General features: G+C 42.5%; 1 protein-coding gene across 1 annotated transcript; it reads left to right on the plus strand.

Moving 5' to 3' along the window:
- The first annotated feature begins 214 nt into the window (after positions 1–214).
- On the plus strand, positions 215–4,749 carry LOC117831728 (small conductance calcium-activated potassium channel protein 3-like). Its single transcript, XM_034710533.1, is given in 7 exon segments — positions 215–527; positions 1,193–1,520; positions 1,522–1,632; positions 1,668–1,744; positions 1,747–2,286; positions 2,289–2,353; positions 4,690–4,749. Coding segments are annotated over 6 exon segments (1,155 nt in total). The 5' UTR covers positions 215–527; positions 1,193–1,218.
- Positions 4,750–18,524: the final 13,775 nt, after the last annotated feature.

Consider the following 18,524-nt stretch of genomic DNA (forward strand, 5'->3'; position numbering starts at 1 on the left):
CCGGGGAGAGAGTGAGCTGTAGATTGAGTGGAAGTCGGTAGAGTCTCATACTATATGACAGACTTCACTGCTCATTTGTGGAGTGTTACTGGACGTCCAGCTTTGTGTTTTTTTGTTTATGTTTTTTGTCTGTTCTGCCGGTGTTTATGTTGCCTGGAATTTTTCGACGTGCAGCCACAGGTTGACCGATTTTAATCCAGTCAACATGGATTACACCTCTTCATCTCGGGTCGGCTGCCCCTGACTGGATCCGAAATGGGCACCATCGAGAGACCAGTGCCGATTGAGAAAGAAACAAACTGAGCTTATCAAGTGAGCGGAGGCAAACATCTGTGGGGGAAGCGACGCGCAATCTCGAGAGAGACAAGCGAGGACCTGTGGAGGGGGACCTGAATGAAAGGAGGCGAAACGAAAAGATGATGGGATGGCCGTGACAACATGAAAAAGAAAAAGTGTGGTGGTCTATTTTCATCCAGCCAGTGATTCAAGACAACTAACCTGGGGGACAGGGACTGGAAGGAGAAGAGGTAGGAGGTAGGTAGAGAAACAGACAGGGAGGAGGGGGGCGTGAAGGTGTCTGGTTATGTCATACTGAAAGTAGGTTATTGTTTTGGATCAATCAAATGCATGAAAATACAGCCAAGTAATGCTAAACTAAGGTATGCATACACAGAGTACTTCTCCAGCTCTATCAAAATTGACTCATGTGACATGATTATCCCTCAGTCTCTGAGCCTGATCTCATTTTCAGGGTGTAAAGCCAGAGGATGTGCACCATCCTTCTGGCTAACAACAGTGTAACATAGATGACATTTTATGGAACAAATAGCTGGAAGCATTGTGGGATGTGAGAGAAGGGGAGGACATTGGGTAACAGAGACACAGAGCGCTGAGAGGGGCTGACTGGGCAGCTGACTCAAATACGACTCAAGGAATAACATATTCCCCAATTATGGCTACTTTTCTTCACTCTGCTGCACCTCTTTGTCACACGTCTTCAGCTTTTGGAGTTCAGACTATTCCCTTATGTCTTTTAACTAACCGTTATCCATCACAAAGCTCCCCCACTCCTCCTCCAGCCAATTTCTCTCTCTTCATTACTGCGCTCAGTGATAAATAGTCTGTATTCTCTGTCATTTTTCTCCTTTGTCAGTCTTTATAGTGCTTCTCTTCTGTCTGGGTTTGTCTGTAGAAAGGTGCCTGGCCACAGCCGTGACCATGGAGCCTCCCCCCTCTCTGAGCCTGGCTCTGCTAGGAGGGAGCGAGGATGAGGACCAGCGCTTCCTCCTACCCCTGGGCAGCATAACCCATCCCTCCACCACTGCCAACCAGCCAGGATCAAACCACTCCAACCACATGGGAGGATCAAGCCTCGACCGTCTAAATGGCAGCACCCCTTTGCCATCTCCCGCCACGCCCAGTTTACCTCCAACATCGCTCCCCAAGATGCCCCTGTCATCCTCTGGAGCCCAGCCTCTGCCCCCACCCATCCCCAACGCCCTGCACCCCACCAGCACCCCTCTCCTCCTGCCTGGGCTCACAGCACAGCCTTAGTGGGGACAACTCGCCAGTCTACAACGCCCTCTTTTACTCCTCCCACTCTCCATCCATGGAGCGGGAAAGGGACAGAGAGCGTGACAGGGACAGGGATAGGGACAAGGGACAAGGGACAGGGACAGGGACAGGGAGCGAGACAGGGGGTGCAAACACAGACAGGCCAGCCCTTTGGTCCATCGAAGGGACAGTACCCCTTCACAGAGATCGCCATGAGCTCCTGTAAGTACACAGGCGGGGTCATGAAGCCCCTGAGCCGCCTCAGCGCCTCTCGCAGAAACCTCATTGAATCAGACAGCAGCAGCGAAACCAAAGAGGCTGGCGTTTCTGCTGTTGCAGGGGCAACAGCCGCTGGTGGGCATGACCGACAGCGAGAAGCCCCTCCTACCTCCTTGTCAGTTCAGTCCTCTACCAATCAACCCCTTATCCAGACCCCGCCAGAAATTGTGATTTCATCCAAAGAAGACTCGCCGTACCCCAGAGGGGGGTATGACATCACAGACTCCACGTCAAATCAGATGTCTATCTACCATCAGAACCATGCGCTGGTGGAGAGCAGGCGGGCGCAGGGAGGGAGGGGCAGCAGGCAGGGAGGGGTTGGAGCTGTTGGTACTGGGGCCAGAGGCAGCACCTCCAAAGCCTCTAAACGGAAGAACCAAAACATTGGCTATAAACTGGGGCACCGCAGGGCGCTGTTTGAGAAGAGGAAGAGGCTGAGTGATTACGCCCTCATCTTGGGATGTTTGGCATCGTGGTCATGGTGATTGAGACGGAGCTGTCGTGGGGCGTGTACACAAAGGTGAGGATAGACCACTTATACTTTCAGGGGAAAACTAGCTGTGCACAAAAATATTCATTTGTTTTGGTACAATACAGGGGCGCCACATGAAAATATATCACTCCCCCCAACCCGCCTCCAAAGTAAGTCATGGGCCTTTAGAATCATGACTTTTCTCCCCCCATCCAGAGCCCCTGGTTAGCATTACTACATATGCACAATGTCTTTAACAGAGTAAGAGGAGCTTGGTCAAGTGTAAGAAAATAACCCTGATGATGTCATAGTGATGTCATCTGGGTTATCTTGCCCAGGTATTGGGACTACAAATTTGGAGGGAAAAGCCATTGTCTCAAACTAAGGGTGTGGAGTTGAGACATGATCATTACAAAGGAGGGCCAGGGCAGGAAGGGTCTAGACACAGTTATGTTGCATTATGGGAGGTGTAGGATTCTGTGTTCATGGAGTTGAGTTCCCACTTTAAGCGGCAACCTCCGGTCTAAAAATATGAGTCCAATGTGGAAGTGCTAAAAACTGCAGTTCATCGAGGATCCGCTTGAGGCTGGCTCTGGAAGTACCGGAAACCACATACACACCAATTCAAAAAAGACGATCTTTACAGCAGAAAGAAACATGTTTACAGCCTGGTACAAAAGATGAGTAGTCTTTATAGCTCATTTCTCGATCGGCACACACTGTACGGGGGGTGAATTTTTTTCTAACGTGGCAATTTCGAAGATATTGAGATTATGAGTCTTCCAATGAGAGGCACAGCTGACTTGACTGACAGGCGGGAACACTGTAGCTGTTGGCTAGGAGGCTCAAAGCCCATCTTTACGTCACAACAGCTTGACAGCAGCAATATGGCTGCCGTCGACGATTGGCCTCAAAACAGCGCTTCAGAAACAGATGGGTGACGTCATGGGTCCTACGTCCATATTTATACAGTCTATGGTTCCCACCAGGAAATACAAGTCACCATATCTCTGCCATTGGTCTTAAGATTTTACCATTCTGTTTTTAATCAATCTTTCAAAACGTACCCAAATTTATGAGATAGCATTACAAATTTAGTGTATTGGCCCTTTAATATCACCACAGCCCATTAAAGGTGTTTAACCAAGTCTGCTTATGTCAGACCAGGCTTCCATCATGGTGGTGTACATTGATGCTTTGCTAGAACACTCTGTTGTTAAATTTGGTACTAAACATAATTTTGGCTCATTTAAGTCATGGTCTTAGGAATAAAAGTGACAGATGTTACAGGATGTTTATCATGAATGAAATGATGTAATTGCCACTTGCCAATTTCCAAACAAGGAACACTGAATGCAACACGTCTTCCCCATCTCACCATCTCAATGTTGTCTGTTTTGGACGAGATGGTGGCTAGGTAACCAGAGTCGGCTATCGCCAATTAATCACTGAATGAATGACTGGTACATCCCACTCTGACCATCATGATGTCCATGTTACATGAGGGTTGTGTACTGTAACGAGCAGGCTTGACAGTTGCTGCTTCTGAATGATGTAATACAACACAGAGGACATTTGGGGGGGTAGGGGGGGGCAGATTATCAGTACGAGGCCAGGATCTCATTTGTCAGTGTAATGGGGAGTGTAATAAGCTGAATGGGCCCCTGGCTGCTTTTGCCTGTTTATTTCGGTTGTGTTGTGTATATGTGCGTGTGTGTGTGCCAAAAAGTCCCAGGGAGCCTTGGAACAGTTGTGCTCACCTTCACGATGCAGAGATATAGTACTTTCCCTCCTGCTTTCAGTCCTTTCACAGAGGACTGTATTTCTGTTTAGCTAATATGGTCAAAACATCCCTTGCTCTGATGCAGTTTTTCATACATGGCCAAGTTGGAAGAGGGGAAAGGACAGCATCAGAGCACAGATTTACTGGTAGGTCATTAGAATAGTCCAGCTGGGCGTGTCTCCATCCTTCTCTACCTCCTTCTCTGTATCTGTTTATGTTCTGTGGTCTCCAATTCAACCTTTGTGTCTCTTTCAAGGCTGGAAAAGGACTACCTGTTCTGTTTTACTGCCTGTGCCTTTGCCAACTCATTACTTTATGAAAATCACCGTTTTGGAGGCTATGCCTTTTTATAAATGGGAATTCATCTTTGAAATGTCTCTCTCTAAATCCCACCTTGTCTTTTTCCTCTTTTCTGTTGACCTATTCTCCTCTGTGTAGAAGGCAGCCGACTCTTTTCTGTCTCCTTTCCTTTTCCTTTTTCCACGCCTGTCTCTTTAACCCATTTTCTTTCTTCTTTCTTTTTCTTTCTTTCTTTCTTTCTTTCTTTCTTTAATGCATCCCCTCGCTTACTCTCACTCCCTCTGCTCCTGTGCTCTTCAAGTGGGCGTCAAACTGGGGGAGTGTGATCGAAAGAGAGAAGAAGCGGCTGGGCGAGATATGAAAGGCTTTAGAAGGAGAGAAAAAAAGGAAAGGCGATGATAAAAAAAAGTCTGATTTAGGTTCTTAAGCCACAATTAATGCATCCTTCATCTCAATCAGGCAGCACTGTCCAGCTATTAGAATTGATGGACAGCCCTGAATTTGAAGACAGATAGTCAGTGCTTGCAAATGCTCTGGTACTGATTTTCTCTCAGTCTATATCCATTAAGATACCTATCTAAGAACAGGAAGTTGGATTTATAGGTAGATCAGTTTGTTATATTATTGCACTTTGTAGTCTCCTTTCAGGGTTGTACCTTTTGAAAAATAATTTGGACCCACAGCTGCGTCAGCAGAGCCTAATCAACATTTATTTTCACATACAGAGTGCCAAGCTACATATTTTTTCTGTTTTACGGTTGCAGTTTTGGTTTGCCTCCAACAGATACTGGAGTTCCATCAGACAGTTCAAGCCCTCACTTAGATAATTGAGGTGGAAAGAAGCCTGATGGTTTGTTGTGGGAAAAAAAAGAAGGATGATGGAGATCATGAGGATGAAAGAGAGAAGGGATTGAGAGATGGATGTGAGGATGGCAGAGAGAGGAGAGCAGAGGTTCATGCAGTGCTTTAAAGCAGTCTAAGAGGGAAGCCTTGAATGATTTCTCCTATTGATTATTGATAATCTCTCACCCATAGATGCACTGTCCACCCCGGCACACATGTGCTTTACACACTGAAAATGGATGCTGCCTCTCCGGGATGCTGCTTTGTATTGACAGAGGTTCTTGATTAGTAGTGTGAGAGCTTGTAGCGGAAATCTGATATGTGCAGATCATTTTTATTTTTCTGTACGTATATATACACTCACTGTCCACTTTATTATCTACACTCATATGGTCCAATAAAACAGCTCCGTCTTAAAGTCTGCCATTGGAAATAAAGTCTATAGTGATGATACTGTGGGATATTAATTTAACTACAGTTTTATTATTGAGTTTGTAAGTTGCAGTGCTATTGAACTACCTGATATGGAGAGGCATTCCCAATATAATGTCCACTCTATTTACATACACAAGAGGGGCACAATATTACAAGCACCTTTAAAAATGCAGCTCTCCAGCAGAACACTACCGCCCACTTTGACCTCAATTATAATGATAAAGTAGAATTATTACCTTCTAGGAAACAGAAAATGATCAGCTTCATAATGTCAAATTCATATCAGAGCTGTTTGTATTGGATCACAATGCCAGTGTATACCGCCTGTGTGTATGTGCTTCTACCTAAGCAGCTGCTCTCTCTTTCTCTCTCTCCCAAAAATAGAGATGAAGAATAAGAATGGAACTAAACAGGGTGGGTTGGATGGTGCATGCATGTGTGCTTATGTATGTGTGTGTGAAGAAGAATAGAGGGAGAGAGGTTAACAGAGGAGGACATGGTGTTCGTGACTGTGGGTTCAGTGACTAAGCATATGTATATTCATGTGCAGAATCAGATTCAAACCCTGTCAGCACATTCTGTGGCTACAGCTGACATTTTCAATTCATTGTGATATAGCCTCCGTCCTCAGTTTTTTATCTTGTCTAAGTCAGTCAGGTCCAAGAGTAAGTCCATGAACTAAGCTTCTTTGAGATCACCGAGCTACGTTCGCTGGCGATACAACTGTTCTTATGTTCATTAATTCAGCAGTGTAGGGATATAGAAGAGTACATTTACTTAATTGCTAACCAAGGGTAAAATTGAAATACTTCATGTTACTTTACACTTCAGCTGAACTACATTAAAAACATATTTAATTTTGTATCTTACTAATTGCAAGCTCCTGTGAGGAATGTTCTGTTTGTGTTGATTGTGTCACCTTCTTTGGACAAAGTGATACCTCTTGTCTTTTTGCTAATCTTTTCCCTGTACAATTATAAGTATTTTTTTCTTACCAAAAATCTCCCCTGCTGTCTTTTAAAAGTAAAAAATATCACTTACTGCGAATAATTACTGTCAAAATCGTTGAAAAAGGCTTTTTCTCCAGTGTGCTGTCACTCATCCTGTCTGACACCTACACTCCTGCAGCTGTTACAGGCATACAAAATTATAATATAAAAAAAAGTCAGTGTTGTTGATGATGGTCTCATTTGTTTTTGTATGTCATAAAGAGGCATCACTGTGAATTTCAGTCTGTTTCATAACCAGTTTAAATTTCCTCACAGGAGCTTTAAGTGATAGCTTCAAATTAAATTACGGAACATTTGTTAAAGAGAAAGAAGAAACTTACTTATTAATGCCCAGGGGGAAATTAAATTTTTCCACTCATGTTATATTTTTTGGGTCATGCTACATGCACAGTTTGGTGTATATACATACAATTTTATGCACAAACATGCAGTGGACATGCGCTTGGGGAGAGCTGTCAGAGTGAGGATGCTGCCGTCAACCAGTGCAGCCCGAGCAGTTGGGAGTTCAGTGCCTTGCTCAAGGGCACCTCGGCAGTACCCAGGCAAGTGAACCAGCACCTCTCCAGCCAAACTTCATCCATGCTGGGACTTGAACCGGCGCCCCTCCGGTTGCCAAGCCAAGCCCCTAGGATTGAGCTACTGCCACCCCCCGACGGACCAAATATACGGTTACTCTTCTTAAACTTCACCATTTTAAGTCAGTTGAGATAAAATCAGTCTAATTATGTTGTGTGTGATGGACCAAAACAAAAAGTCTATTATTTAGAAGTTGGGGGACGGATATGACAATGAATTTAAAACGAGATACAAATTAAATAGTAGAGTTTTGAGCGTTTTGATGTTGAACCCCTCACTGAGATCAGATGCTGCCTTCAGGTAAAATTTGCCATCCATCAGATTTCTACTTTTTGGACTCTGTTTGTCAATCAAACTGTGGAAACATCTTCCTCGATGATAGGTTTGAATTGTGTAAAGGTGGAAAAGTCCATGATGAAAGGATGATGAGGATAGGATTAAAACTTGCTCAAGTGACTGTATGATGTTGTTTCACTTAAATTGGCCATTTTTCTGCAGAAGAATTTGTCCTCTGATAAAACTTACGTTAACTTGAGTCGTATTTCTGAAGCAAGGCTTCACTTGTAAAGGAGTATTTTCATTGTTATGTTCTATTGGTTATTTGTACTTAATTATTGGATCTGTATTTCATCCACCAGCACTCCAGGCGGAGTTGGGGAATTCCTATACTGTAAATGTCAAATCTTAGTTGTTGAGCTGAGCTAGATATGCAGAGAGAGAATATTGGATGATGAAATAATTCATGAATTTTAAATAGTTTCATTACTCTTTGGCAGAATTGTGAGATTTCCGTCCAATATAATCCAAATTCAAAGCTGAGTCTTTCATACTGCTGTCATTATTTGAGTCTCCATTGTACATCTTTAGAGAGTCTGTATTTGACTCTATATTTTCTCTGGCTGATGGGTGCACCAGTTTGCCACTGACCCAGGACCTTGACACAGTTCCGCTTACAGCTGTGCGAGGACAATCCTCTTAAAAACACTTTTATGAGCTTCTATTATTGATTTTATTGGGATTGGGTAAAAAAGAAAGGGGGTCCTAGTCTGACATGTGTCTCTATCTGAGAATAACTGAGACCTTCAGACACCTGGGACCTTAGCATGTGGCCTGTCACTGTCAGATCAATAGATCATTTCATGAAGGCCCTGTGGCTCCTCAGGGGCCCCGTGCCACGTTTCAGTCCTGCTATGGAACACGGCTATTCTGAGGAGGCACACAGCTGCTGTCAACTTCACCTGTCACACTGTCAATACACAAACTTGACACCTCCACAACACAGATGTGTATGTAAGGGTGAAGGGGTTAGGATCATGTGTGAGTATGCACACACTTTTGTCCTTATTTGCCACAAGCATTGATTTTTCCACAGATAAGAAGCTGCTTCTACAGTTCCTCAGATAGCAGCACCAATAATGAAAACGCCTCTGGTACTGTCTAAAACAGGGCGTCTGGTATCAAGAATTTAGTTTTAGGTTACATGCCTTGGCGAGCAAGCCCGTCAATGTACTGATCCAGCACACTGACTGTATATAAAGGTGAACAATGCATCTCCACCTCCTTCCTTTGTACAAAAGTAACACTAAAATACCACAGCATTAAGCGCTGACGTATCGTGCTGGTGACATCTAACCTGAGTCTGCACAGTAGGGATCAGCTGGTTGAGCTTCATTATTGATCCCCTCCCCCTCCCTTAATGTTACCCAAGACACCCTTTTGAATTACTAATAAATCTGAAGATCCCGCAAGTCCGCACATCTGCAGAATCACTGATCCTTGAGTTGGTTTGAGGTGGACGCAAATTTTTTCCCTCACTGTTCCTCTCTTCTCTGTTAATTCAGCACATACATCCCTGCAGCAGCAACATCTGTCATCAGAGCTGTCAATCATGGAATCATACCTAATTTGAAATAATTTATCAGAACTAAACTTATTAGAAAAATCAATGTCTGGACATAAATTAACATGATGAGAACTAGCTATAGCTTTTGGCCTCACTTGTGAGCTGTCATGTGGTCCATCTACAGCAGGGGTTCTCAAAGTGTTGGTCGGGACCCCCTTGGGGGTCATGAGACACAAACGGGGGTCGTGAGATGTCTTCCAGAATGTTTTTTTTATTTTTATAAAAATCCAATTATAGTAAAAAATATCGGGGAGCTGGTGGCCTAGCGGTCTAAGCGCCCCACGTACAGAGGCTACGGTCCTTGTCGCCAGTTCGATTCCCGGCTGGTTGACTATGTCCTGCATGTCTTCACCCACTCTCTACTCCCCACATTTCTCTCTCTTCAGCTGTCCTATAAAATAAAGACAAAAAAGGCCAAAAAATATAACTTAAAAAAAAAAAAATCGACAAATATAGTAGCTAAACTTGAAATAAAAACTTGAAAATAGAAAATGTAATGAGTTTTCTGCCTTCTTTTTGCTAGATGACTCCTCAGTTTAGGGTTAGTGAACAGTTGTCAAAAGCATCAGTAGCAGACCAGCTAAATGAAGCCACATTAAATCACTGTGAGGGACACTGGGGGTCACAAGTCTTTGGCACCTTTATTTTGAGGGTCGCTTGCTGAAAAGTTTGGGAACCCCTGGTCTACAGTATTTATACAGTCCACAATCTCGACATTGTTCTTCATTTATACTTCAAAAAGTAGTGTTCACAGCAAGTTGTCTTGTTCTGCCCTGGGGGTATGATGAATGCAACTTGACTTAATATTTTAAAGCGGGAAAAAAAAGGCAAAGCCAGGTATTTGGTTATGAGAAGTCAGCAAATAAAAAACAGCAAAGAAAAAAAAAGGATTTCAGATAGTTAAAGTTCCTTTGATGAGTTTGTATCTGGTTTGAAATAGACTGAAATTAATACAATGCCTCCTTAAGAGCCACAAACAGGAAACAGACCATCAGTATTGAAATGTACTATTTCTAAACAGTTATTTTTAGTGTCTTAAGCTGCAACCATGGGGTATGTTTCAGAAATTGTGATATGAATGCATGCTGCCCAAGCCTCCTTATTTCCCAATTTCCATGGCAAAGATATTAGATGAGTGAAACATTTGGCTGAAAGCAGGGTGGGAAAAAAATACCCCTAACACAAGTACAGGGAGAAAATCAGGAAAGAGATCAGAGGTACAGTTTTGTGTGAAAGAGCTGTATTGAAAAATAACTGATTTCAAGGAGTTTATTATGTGACACTTGCAAACAACAATAGTGCGGAAAAGGTCAAGAGTACAACATAAGCAGAGCTCGTAAAATGTCAGTGATCAAAATAGTTTGAAGTACAGATTAAAGCAAGTAAGCTGAAGCCTTCAGCCCACATAAGAGATAGCTTAATTTGAGTTATTTTATTGGTTGTGAAAGAAAAGTTGTACAGCGTTCATCCTCTGCATGTTTTTTCTTCTTTCATAAAGGGTTTAACCTCAGTCAGGACTATCATTAATCAAAGCAAATAAATCCCTTCCATAATAATGATAGAATGTGTTTATGACACTGGATTCGTTTTAGTACGTGATATTGTCTGATCCCAGATCAGACATTAGTGTTGTTACTGAAAGCGAAAGACAGTTGTACCAGCACATCTCTGCTTGCTTCTTGCCTCCATGCTCTTCCTCCCTTCTTTCCTTACTTCCTCTCTGCCTGTTTAGGGGACATGTCTACATCCCTCCTTCGGTTCTTAAATACATCTCCGTATCCCCGACGGGTTCATTGCCATCCCGGTAGGCCTACAACATCTCCCTCTCCCCCTCCCCACCCTCACTCCCCTATCTGTGACATTTCTCGCAGACATTTACTGGGTGACCTTTGCAGCCCTTTCTCTGCTAGGACACTTACAGTGAATGCGTGCTGCTGCTCAGACTCTACGAAAGGATCATCAGGGAATTAAACTCACCAACTGCCACCATATTCTATCAGCCATCTCAGCACTTCTGCACCACTCTCCCCATCTTCCACTTCCTCCCCCTCTTTTCCTACACTCTGCTCCACACTCTCTTCATCTTCTAGATCACAGGCTTCTAAAGGGACAGCAGGTCCCACAGGTCTTGCCACTAACAGGTACAAATATGCTCATTTCTTTCAGTGTAACAAGGCTGGGCTAGCTGTCTCTGTATGTGTGAGTGTGTTGGTACACATGGGTGTGTTTGGACTTGCATCATCTAGCAGTAACACAACATTCACGTCACTAAGTCCTCTCCTCTGAGTATACACACCTATGGCGTGTATCTTTATGTCTCTGTCATATTGGTTCACGTGGATGCACCTGCTATCTGTGTGTTTGTGTGTGAGTGTGGATTCACATCTTCCTTTGTCTGGATTTAATGGAGTGTGTAGGGCAGTAATGGTGTGTCAATGTGCAGTCATGTGTGTGAGTGTGTGTGTTATCCTGGTAAGGTGACATCTCTCCTCTGTCTACTGCCTGTTTCCCTGGAGACTGATTGCATGGAGGCATCGCTCTGTCAGGGAGAGACCCCCAAGGCTAACTCATTACAACTCACACACACAGAGATGCACACCGACACACATGCACACTTAAAGGCATTACCATCATGTGTACGGACGACTTATCGTTACAAGAGTAATGTGCTGTAAAACAAAGTGTGTTTGTTCTTGCATCTGTGTCAATAAAGGTGAGATGGGGACATCTGGGGGGAAACCCTTACCCCTACAATTCAGACTAATGAACAGTTGAGAAATAGGGGACTTAAAGCTAGGGTTGGTAGTCACGGAAAACCAGCATGAATTTGAATGTAGCATTTTCTCAGGAGGAATCAGTCTAACCCCTCCCCCCCTTCCCCTCGGAGCTCCTCCAAAACGACGCCCCTGCTCACATGTATGAGCGCCGCTGATTCACGACCATATGATCGTGACTGATTCAAAACCGGTCCTCAGCACATCGTTTGTGTTTTGCACTACGTCAACTCATGTCTCACTCGGCAGTTAGAAAACACCAAAACATTATCATAGTGAAAGTTAAAAACACAAACAAACATGAAATGTACGCGCAGGAGGCGGGCAGAACAGCAGACGGGATTTGATTGGTTTCATATTTGGATCCTGATGGCAGGGATTGGTGGTTTTTCCTAGGTTTACTCCGGCTGTAGATAGCAGCTTTTCTTCGCTCTTTTTTAAGAACACATTATGTATTGATTGCCATCGGTACACAAAGATCATTTTAACCAGTATAACAAAAAGTGTATCTAAATCTGACTACAAACCCCAGCTTTAAGGTATTGATTGATTGAAGCAAGATAGGGTGAGCGTATGAGATAGATCAATCAATGCATTCAGTCTGTGTAGTGTCCCCTAAAAGTGATGTGTGCATTCATCTGTGTGTGTGTGTGTGTGTGTGTGTGTGTGTGTGTGGTGTGTCTGCCTGCTAACTGCACTTAAAGAAGCTCAAACAGCTTGTTAGCTCTGCATGCTTCCCACCAAGTCCTTAATCAATACACACTAATCACACACTTACGCACAGCTGGACAAGAAAAGGGGGAAAAAGCACTCACACACATCTGATACATACATGCAGACACATACACCACGTCAGGGGGAGCTTGAAAATCTGTCCTTTCATACAGGGCCTGGGTCCACTAGAAGTGTTTTTGTTGTTGTTTTTGTTTTTGTTTTGTGGTTGCAGCACCTATTTTTTATGTTTTCAATGCTTGGCGTCCTGAGACCCTTCTCTGTTACTGACCAGTCAAAATCAAGAAGGGGATGAACTTATGAAGTTATTTTTTTGAGCATTTTTGCCTTCATTAGATAGGACAGCCAAAGATAGAACCGAAGTGTTGGGGGTAGAGGTTGAGAAAAGACATGGAAAACCAATGGTTGTGTCTGGGAGTTGAACCAACGACTTCCACAACCAGGCATAGCTTCTGTTCATAGGGGCGAGCGCTTAAACTGCGAGGCCAACAGCACCCCTGGAGGGGGAGGAACTTCTGATATCCACTTAGTCAACAACAGCAACAGAGGTCCATATGGAGAAGAAACTATACACACTTGTTTTTCCAAGGTACAATTTCCAGGTCTAGAGCTGCTGTTAATGCCACAACGCTTGTACGCAAGACTTAAAGGTCACTACGATTTGAAGCAGAAGTGCTGTGCGACATTTTTTATAGCCTCACAACCATATGCGCAGATGAGAAGAGCTCTGAAACTAAGGTCATTGGAGCCAATAACACATACGGTAGTGGACACAGGCCCTTATAATATAAAGGCCAGTATCATCTGGTTTAACCGACTCACTGTACGTGCTAACCTGGCTTTGTTTAAAGTGACAAAGACTCACCAACACTTAAAATGTATTAACTAACATGATGTCTTGTGTTTGGTGAACTTGTTGCAGAAATGTTAGAGCATGGTATGGTTGAAAGGGGATTTGGATGTTGTTGTTCTTCATATAAAGATGTCTTAGTCATAGTGGAAAAAGCACAGGACTGATTTATACCACTGATCAAAGCTTTGTTCTGTGGCTGCACAACAATGATCACATTCCAGTTATTTTCCCGTAAATTCGGTTGCAATATCATTGCAGAAAAGAAAAGGACCTCTCTGCACTACTCCAGAAGTTCCTCACACTAGTTTGTTAAAGAGATTTAGACTTTTAAATCTGCCATGTTGCAGTTTTATTATATATTTTTTAGTTGTGACGAGAAGGGAGAACCAACACAATAGCATGATCTTGAAACTTAAGCAGCGTGACAGAATTCAGTCACTGTTCAATTTGCCTCAGTTGCTTTTACCTGTGCACTACTGGTTGCCTGGCAGCCTCCATGTGGGGACAAGAATCATGAAGTATACTGTTTGTTGTTGTTTGTTTAAGGTGAAATAGTGGTTAAAATAAAATTAGTTTGCAGAAATTATGTCAAAGCAGGGCCAAGCTACTGTACAGTACAACCCCCACTGAACAACATCTTGTCATTAACTGGATACTCAATATATAGACAAGAGAGTGGTATTGATCGTCTTGAGAGTGAGTCAGCACATTTGACTGAGTGTACACAGATGGCAGTGGATATCAATGTAACATCAGAAAAACATTGGAATCGAAATTGAACTGATGTTTTTTTTGGTATGAATGAAAATATGATTGATGTCAAATCCAAAAGTTGGATTTACACCAACATCTGAAAAGGAACAAAGTTTGATCACAGATTAAAACCAAGCGGCAACCTCCGGTCTAAAAATATGAGTCCAATGCGGAAGTGCTAAAAACTGCAGTTCATTGAGGATCCGCTTGAGGCTGGCTCTGGAAGTACCGGAAACCACATACACACCAATTCAAAAAAGACGATCTTTACAGCAGAAAAACCTGTTTACAGCCTGGTACAAAAGACGAGTGTAGTCTGGATAGCTCATTTCTCGATCAGCTCACACAGTACGGGAGGTGAATTTTTTCCTAACGCAGCAATTTCGAAGATATTGAAATTACGAGTCTTCCAATGAGAGGCACAGCTGACTGCGGGAACACTGTAGCTGTTGGCTAGGAGGCTCAAACTCCGCCTCTTTACGTCACAATCGCTCCACAGCAGCAATATGGCTGCTGTCGACGATTGGCCTCAACAGCTCTTCAGAAACAGATGGGTGACGTCATGGATCCTACATCCATATTTATACAGTCTATGATTAAAACCAGGTTGATATCAAAACCCAACATTAGCTTGTCATCAATGACTAATGTTGACAAATGTTAAATTCTAATTGAAATTAAAAATCCAATAAAATCAAGACCCAAAGATGGGATGACATCAGCCTCGCTCTGAAAAATGTCTCATTGAGTACAAGTTGAGTTTTATTGACAATCCTTTATGACTAAATATCAACAACACAACTTAAAATTAACAAAATATCAATATCAAATGTTGTCAGTCTTCTACAATTCCCCTAAAGGGACACAGAGGAAAAACATTTTGAGGTTGAACCTGAGAAACTTTCTTGAGATCCTGAGATTACATTATCATTCTGTATTGTGCACTGGAGTCACAGCTGTTTGGGCGCAGCAGCCATTGTGAGTAAAACAGCCCAGAAGACAGCTCAGACAGATGAAATCAGGTTGAAGCTCGCTGTCTGCCTTACCATGGATGAAAAGTGGTGTCATTCTTGTAAAAACCATGTTACAATGATGAGTTATTGACCCGGGAGGGAATTTACTGTACCTAGATTGTGAATTCACCTGAATGAGAACGTTTGCAATGTAACCACATTCAGTAGCACTTCACCGCAGCTGGCTGGTTCAATAAACCCCGACTCTGCGTTGTGTGCTGAATGATGAGTGGGCTTCTTTGCCTGTTAATGCCAACATTTAACCTCTGAACAGGAACCAAATAAATTCTGGTCGCAGTTTGCACTACGCAGGAACAGCAAGTGATATTAGCACCATAGCTAACAGGCTTGCTAATGAATGTACAATGTTGTTACATACATATTATTAGCTTTTACCACACTGACCAAGATGGCGCCAGCGGTGTGCATGGCGAGCCTTCTGTCAGGCCTATTCAGACTATTGTTTGCGCTTTCATTATGTGGTTGCAGTCTAAATGTCTCTGCTCTGCTTGTATATGATTGCCAGTCGCTTCTTAATATCAGAGATGCCAGAGAAATGGCAAGAAGGTTATCCATATGTTTATCACGTCTCGGCTGGACTATTGTAATTCTCGCCTGCTGACTGGAAGAGACGACGTGATCACATAACGCCTGTACTGGCTTCTCTTTGCTGGCTTCCTTTCAGTTTCAGGATCCAGTTTAAGACTTTGTTGTTGGTTTTTAAAAGCTTACATGGGCTGACACCACCTTATCTGTGTGAATGTTTGCACCTACTGTACATGCTCCGGCCAGAGCACTCAGGTCAACGCACCAGGTGGTTTTAGATAACGAGGGCTCAAAACCCTAGGTGACCAAGCCTTTGCGGTGTCTGCTCCCACACTGTGGAGCAGTCTGCCTCCTGATATAAGGCATGCTCAGACAATCTAGAATTTTAAATCTCTACTTAAAACGCACCTCTTCACACTGGCTTTTAATACCTACTGAGCGAGACATCCTACATTTAATTTTTGTTTTTTATTTATTGTGCCTTTTTTCTTGTTATCTATTGTGTTTTTAATATCTGTTCTCTTAAATTACTATTTGTTTTTATTGATTGTGTTTTTAAGCGTGTACAGCACTTTGGCAACTGCGGTTGTTTTTTAAACGTGCTATATAAATAAAGTTGACTTGACTTGACTTTTAGAAATTACAACAACCCAGTCAGGACTTATCTCAACAACTGTTGAATAAATTACAGTGCGTTCTGAGTTAATTGGGTGTGAATACAGACATTAATACACAGAATCTCTACACAGTGCTGCACTCACTTTGGGTATGTCTCACATTTACTGGTGAAGCATTACAGCTGTTGGGAGAGAGGGCGCCCCAGATCAATTAGCTCAAATAAATCTCACATTATAGCAAGTGTAATAACTTACATTATAAAATGTGGTACTCATGATCTTGCAAAATCTTCTCAGGACATCCAGAAAGTTTCTTGGGATCTAGAGAAAGTTTTTAAGGATCGACGTCACGAAGAAATTTTCCTCCATGTCCCCTTTGGGGGGCTCTGTAGTCTTCGTCTGGAGTTAACATTAGGCACTGGATAATTAGGTTTAGGTCCACGAATGTCACAACCTTCATTCAACCAAATATCGACTTTTACACTGCAAAAACTCAAAATCTTACCAATTGAAATTGTCTCATTTTGAGTCAAAATGTCTTATCCCACTTGATTTAAGATACATTAACTTAACAAGTAACATTTGTGCCAGACAGAGGGACTTGTTCTAAGACAATGCATCTTAAATATCTGTTAAGTCAAACAATCTTGAAATGATCTTGTTTTGAGTTGTAATTTAGAAGAAACAAGGTTTATTTTAAATTTCATACATTTTTCAAGCTAAGATCTTATAAGATAAGATAATAATCTTATATTCGTCCCACAATGGGGAAATTTAAGTGTCACAGCAGCAAAGTAGACAGTGCAAAGTCATTAGCAATTAAAGTTAAAGAGGTAAAAGATGAAGATGGATAATCTTGATTTAAGACAAACCCTTTACTTGATTCAAGTAAAAGCACCTTATTGGAGAATCTATCAGAAAACAGCTCCACTGATAAAGAAAGAAAGAAAGAAAGAAAGAAAGAAAGAAAGAAGAAAGAAATGTTTTTAAGGTGGGTTTCAGTTTTCAGACACTGTTTCTTTAAATCAGATAGAAATATTCATCCTCAAACTCCATGCACACCTACTTACCTCTTCCATCTTACTTTAAGAAATCTTACTGAGTAAATTTTCACTTGTTTTATTGGCTGATGTTTTTACTTATTTCAAGGTAGAAGTACTTTGAGATTCTTGTTTTTGGAGGTGCAGATGAAGCTGTTCTGATATTCCTGCAGAAAACACTAAGATAAAGATGATGTCACGCCGTGCCACTCATGTATGTTCAGTACCTGTGTAAACTCTGCCTTTGAGGTCTTTGATTCCTGCTCTGATCCGTCCTGGGCTCTGACTGTTGTTCCATTCTGTTTGAGTTTATATTATGTTGTTGTGTCTTTGGATTGAACTCGCGTGGTACGCGTCCTCTGGCACACAAACAAAGCACACACGGACGCACAAGACTTAGAAATCCCTTTCAACTCCTGATTGCGTGAGTGTTCGTGTTAGTTGTGCTTGAAAGTGTGTGAGAGAACTTGTGTATTATCTCCTCTAATAAGCAGCAGCTCCTTAGATTACGTCCATGATTTCATCTCTCTTACTTTGCACTGAACTCTCAAACGCTTCAATTCTTTAAAACCCTTTAATGGGCTGCACAGTGACTGCTGCCTCCATGCAGGATTACTTCATTCAACAGTAAAAAAAGGAAACATGTCTCAACAGGTAATCTTGACAAAGAGGTGTCTTGTTGAAATATTGCATATGTATTCAATAAAGCAGCGGCGCTTCCAGGATTGTGTGTGCAGGACTCCTAATTCAAGGCCTATTTTATTGTGATTAGCACCTTGACTCATCCTGTGGGATTTTTTTTTCTTCCTCGCCTTTGTGTTCATTCAAAATCCTGCCAAAGTGTTAGGTATGCGGATGGAGAGAAAGGCATTAAGGAAGTAAGGAGGATAATTGAGGGAAGCCAAAAAACAAAAGGCACTGGAGGGAGTAAATGAGGGGAAGGTGGAGGGCAGGCTGCAGGAAGGAAGGAGGGAGCAGGATGGAATCAGGAGAGCAGGAGAGGTAGGACAGCAAACACACAGAGATAATGATGCTTATGGC

Source organism: Notolabrus celidotus, chromosome 20 (assembly GCF_009762535.1).
Source record: "Notolabrus celidotus isolate fNotCel1 chromosome 20, fNotCel1.pri, whole genome shotgun sequence".
NCBI classification, from domain to species: domain Eukaryota; kingdom Metazoa; phylum Chordata; class Actinopteri; order Labriformes; family Labridae; genus Notolabrus; species Notolabrus celidotus.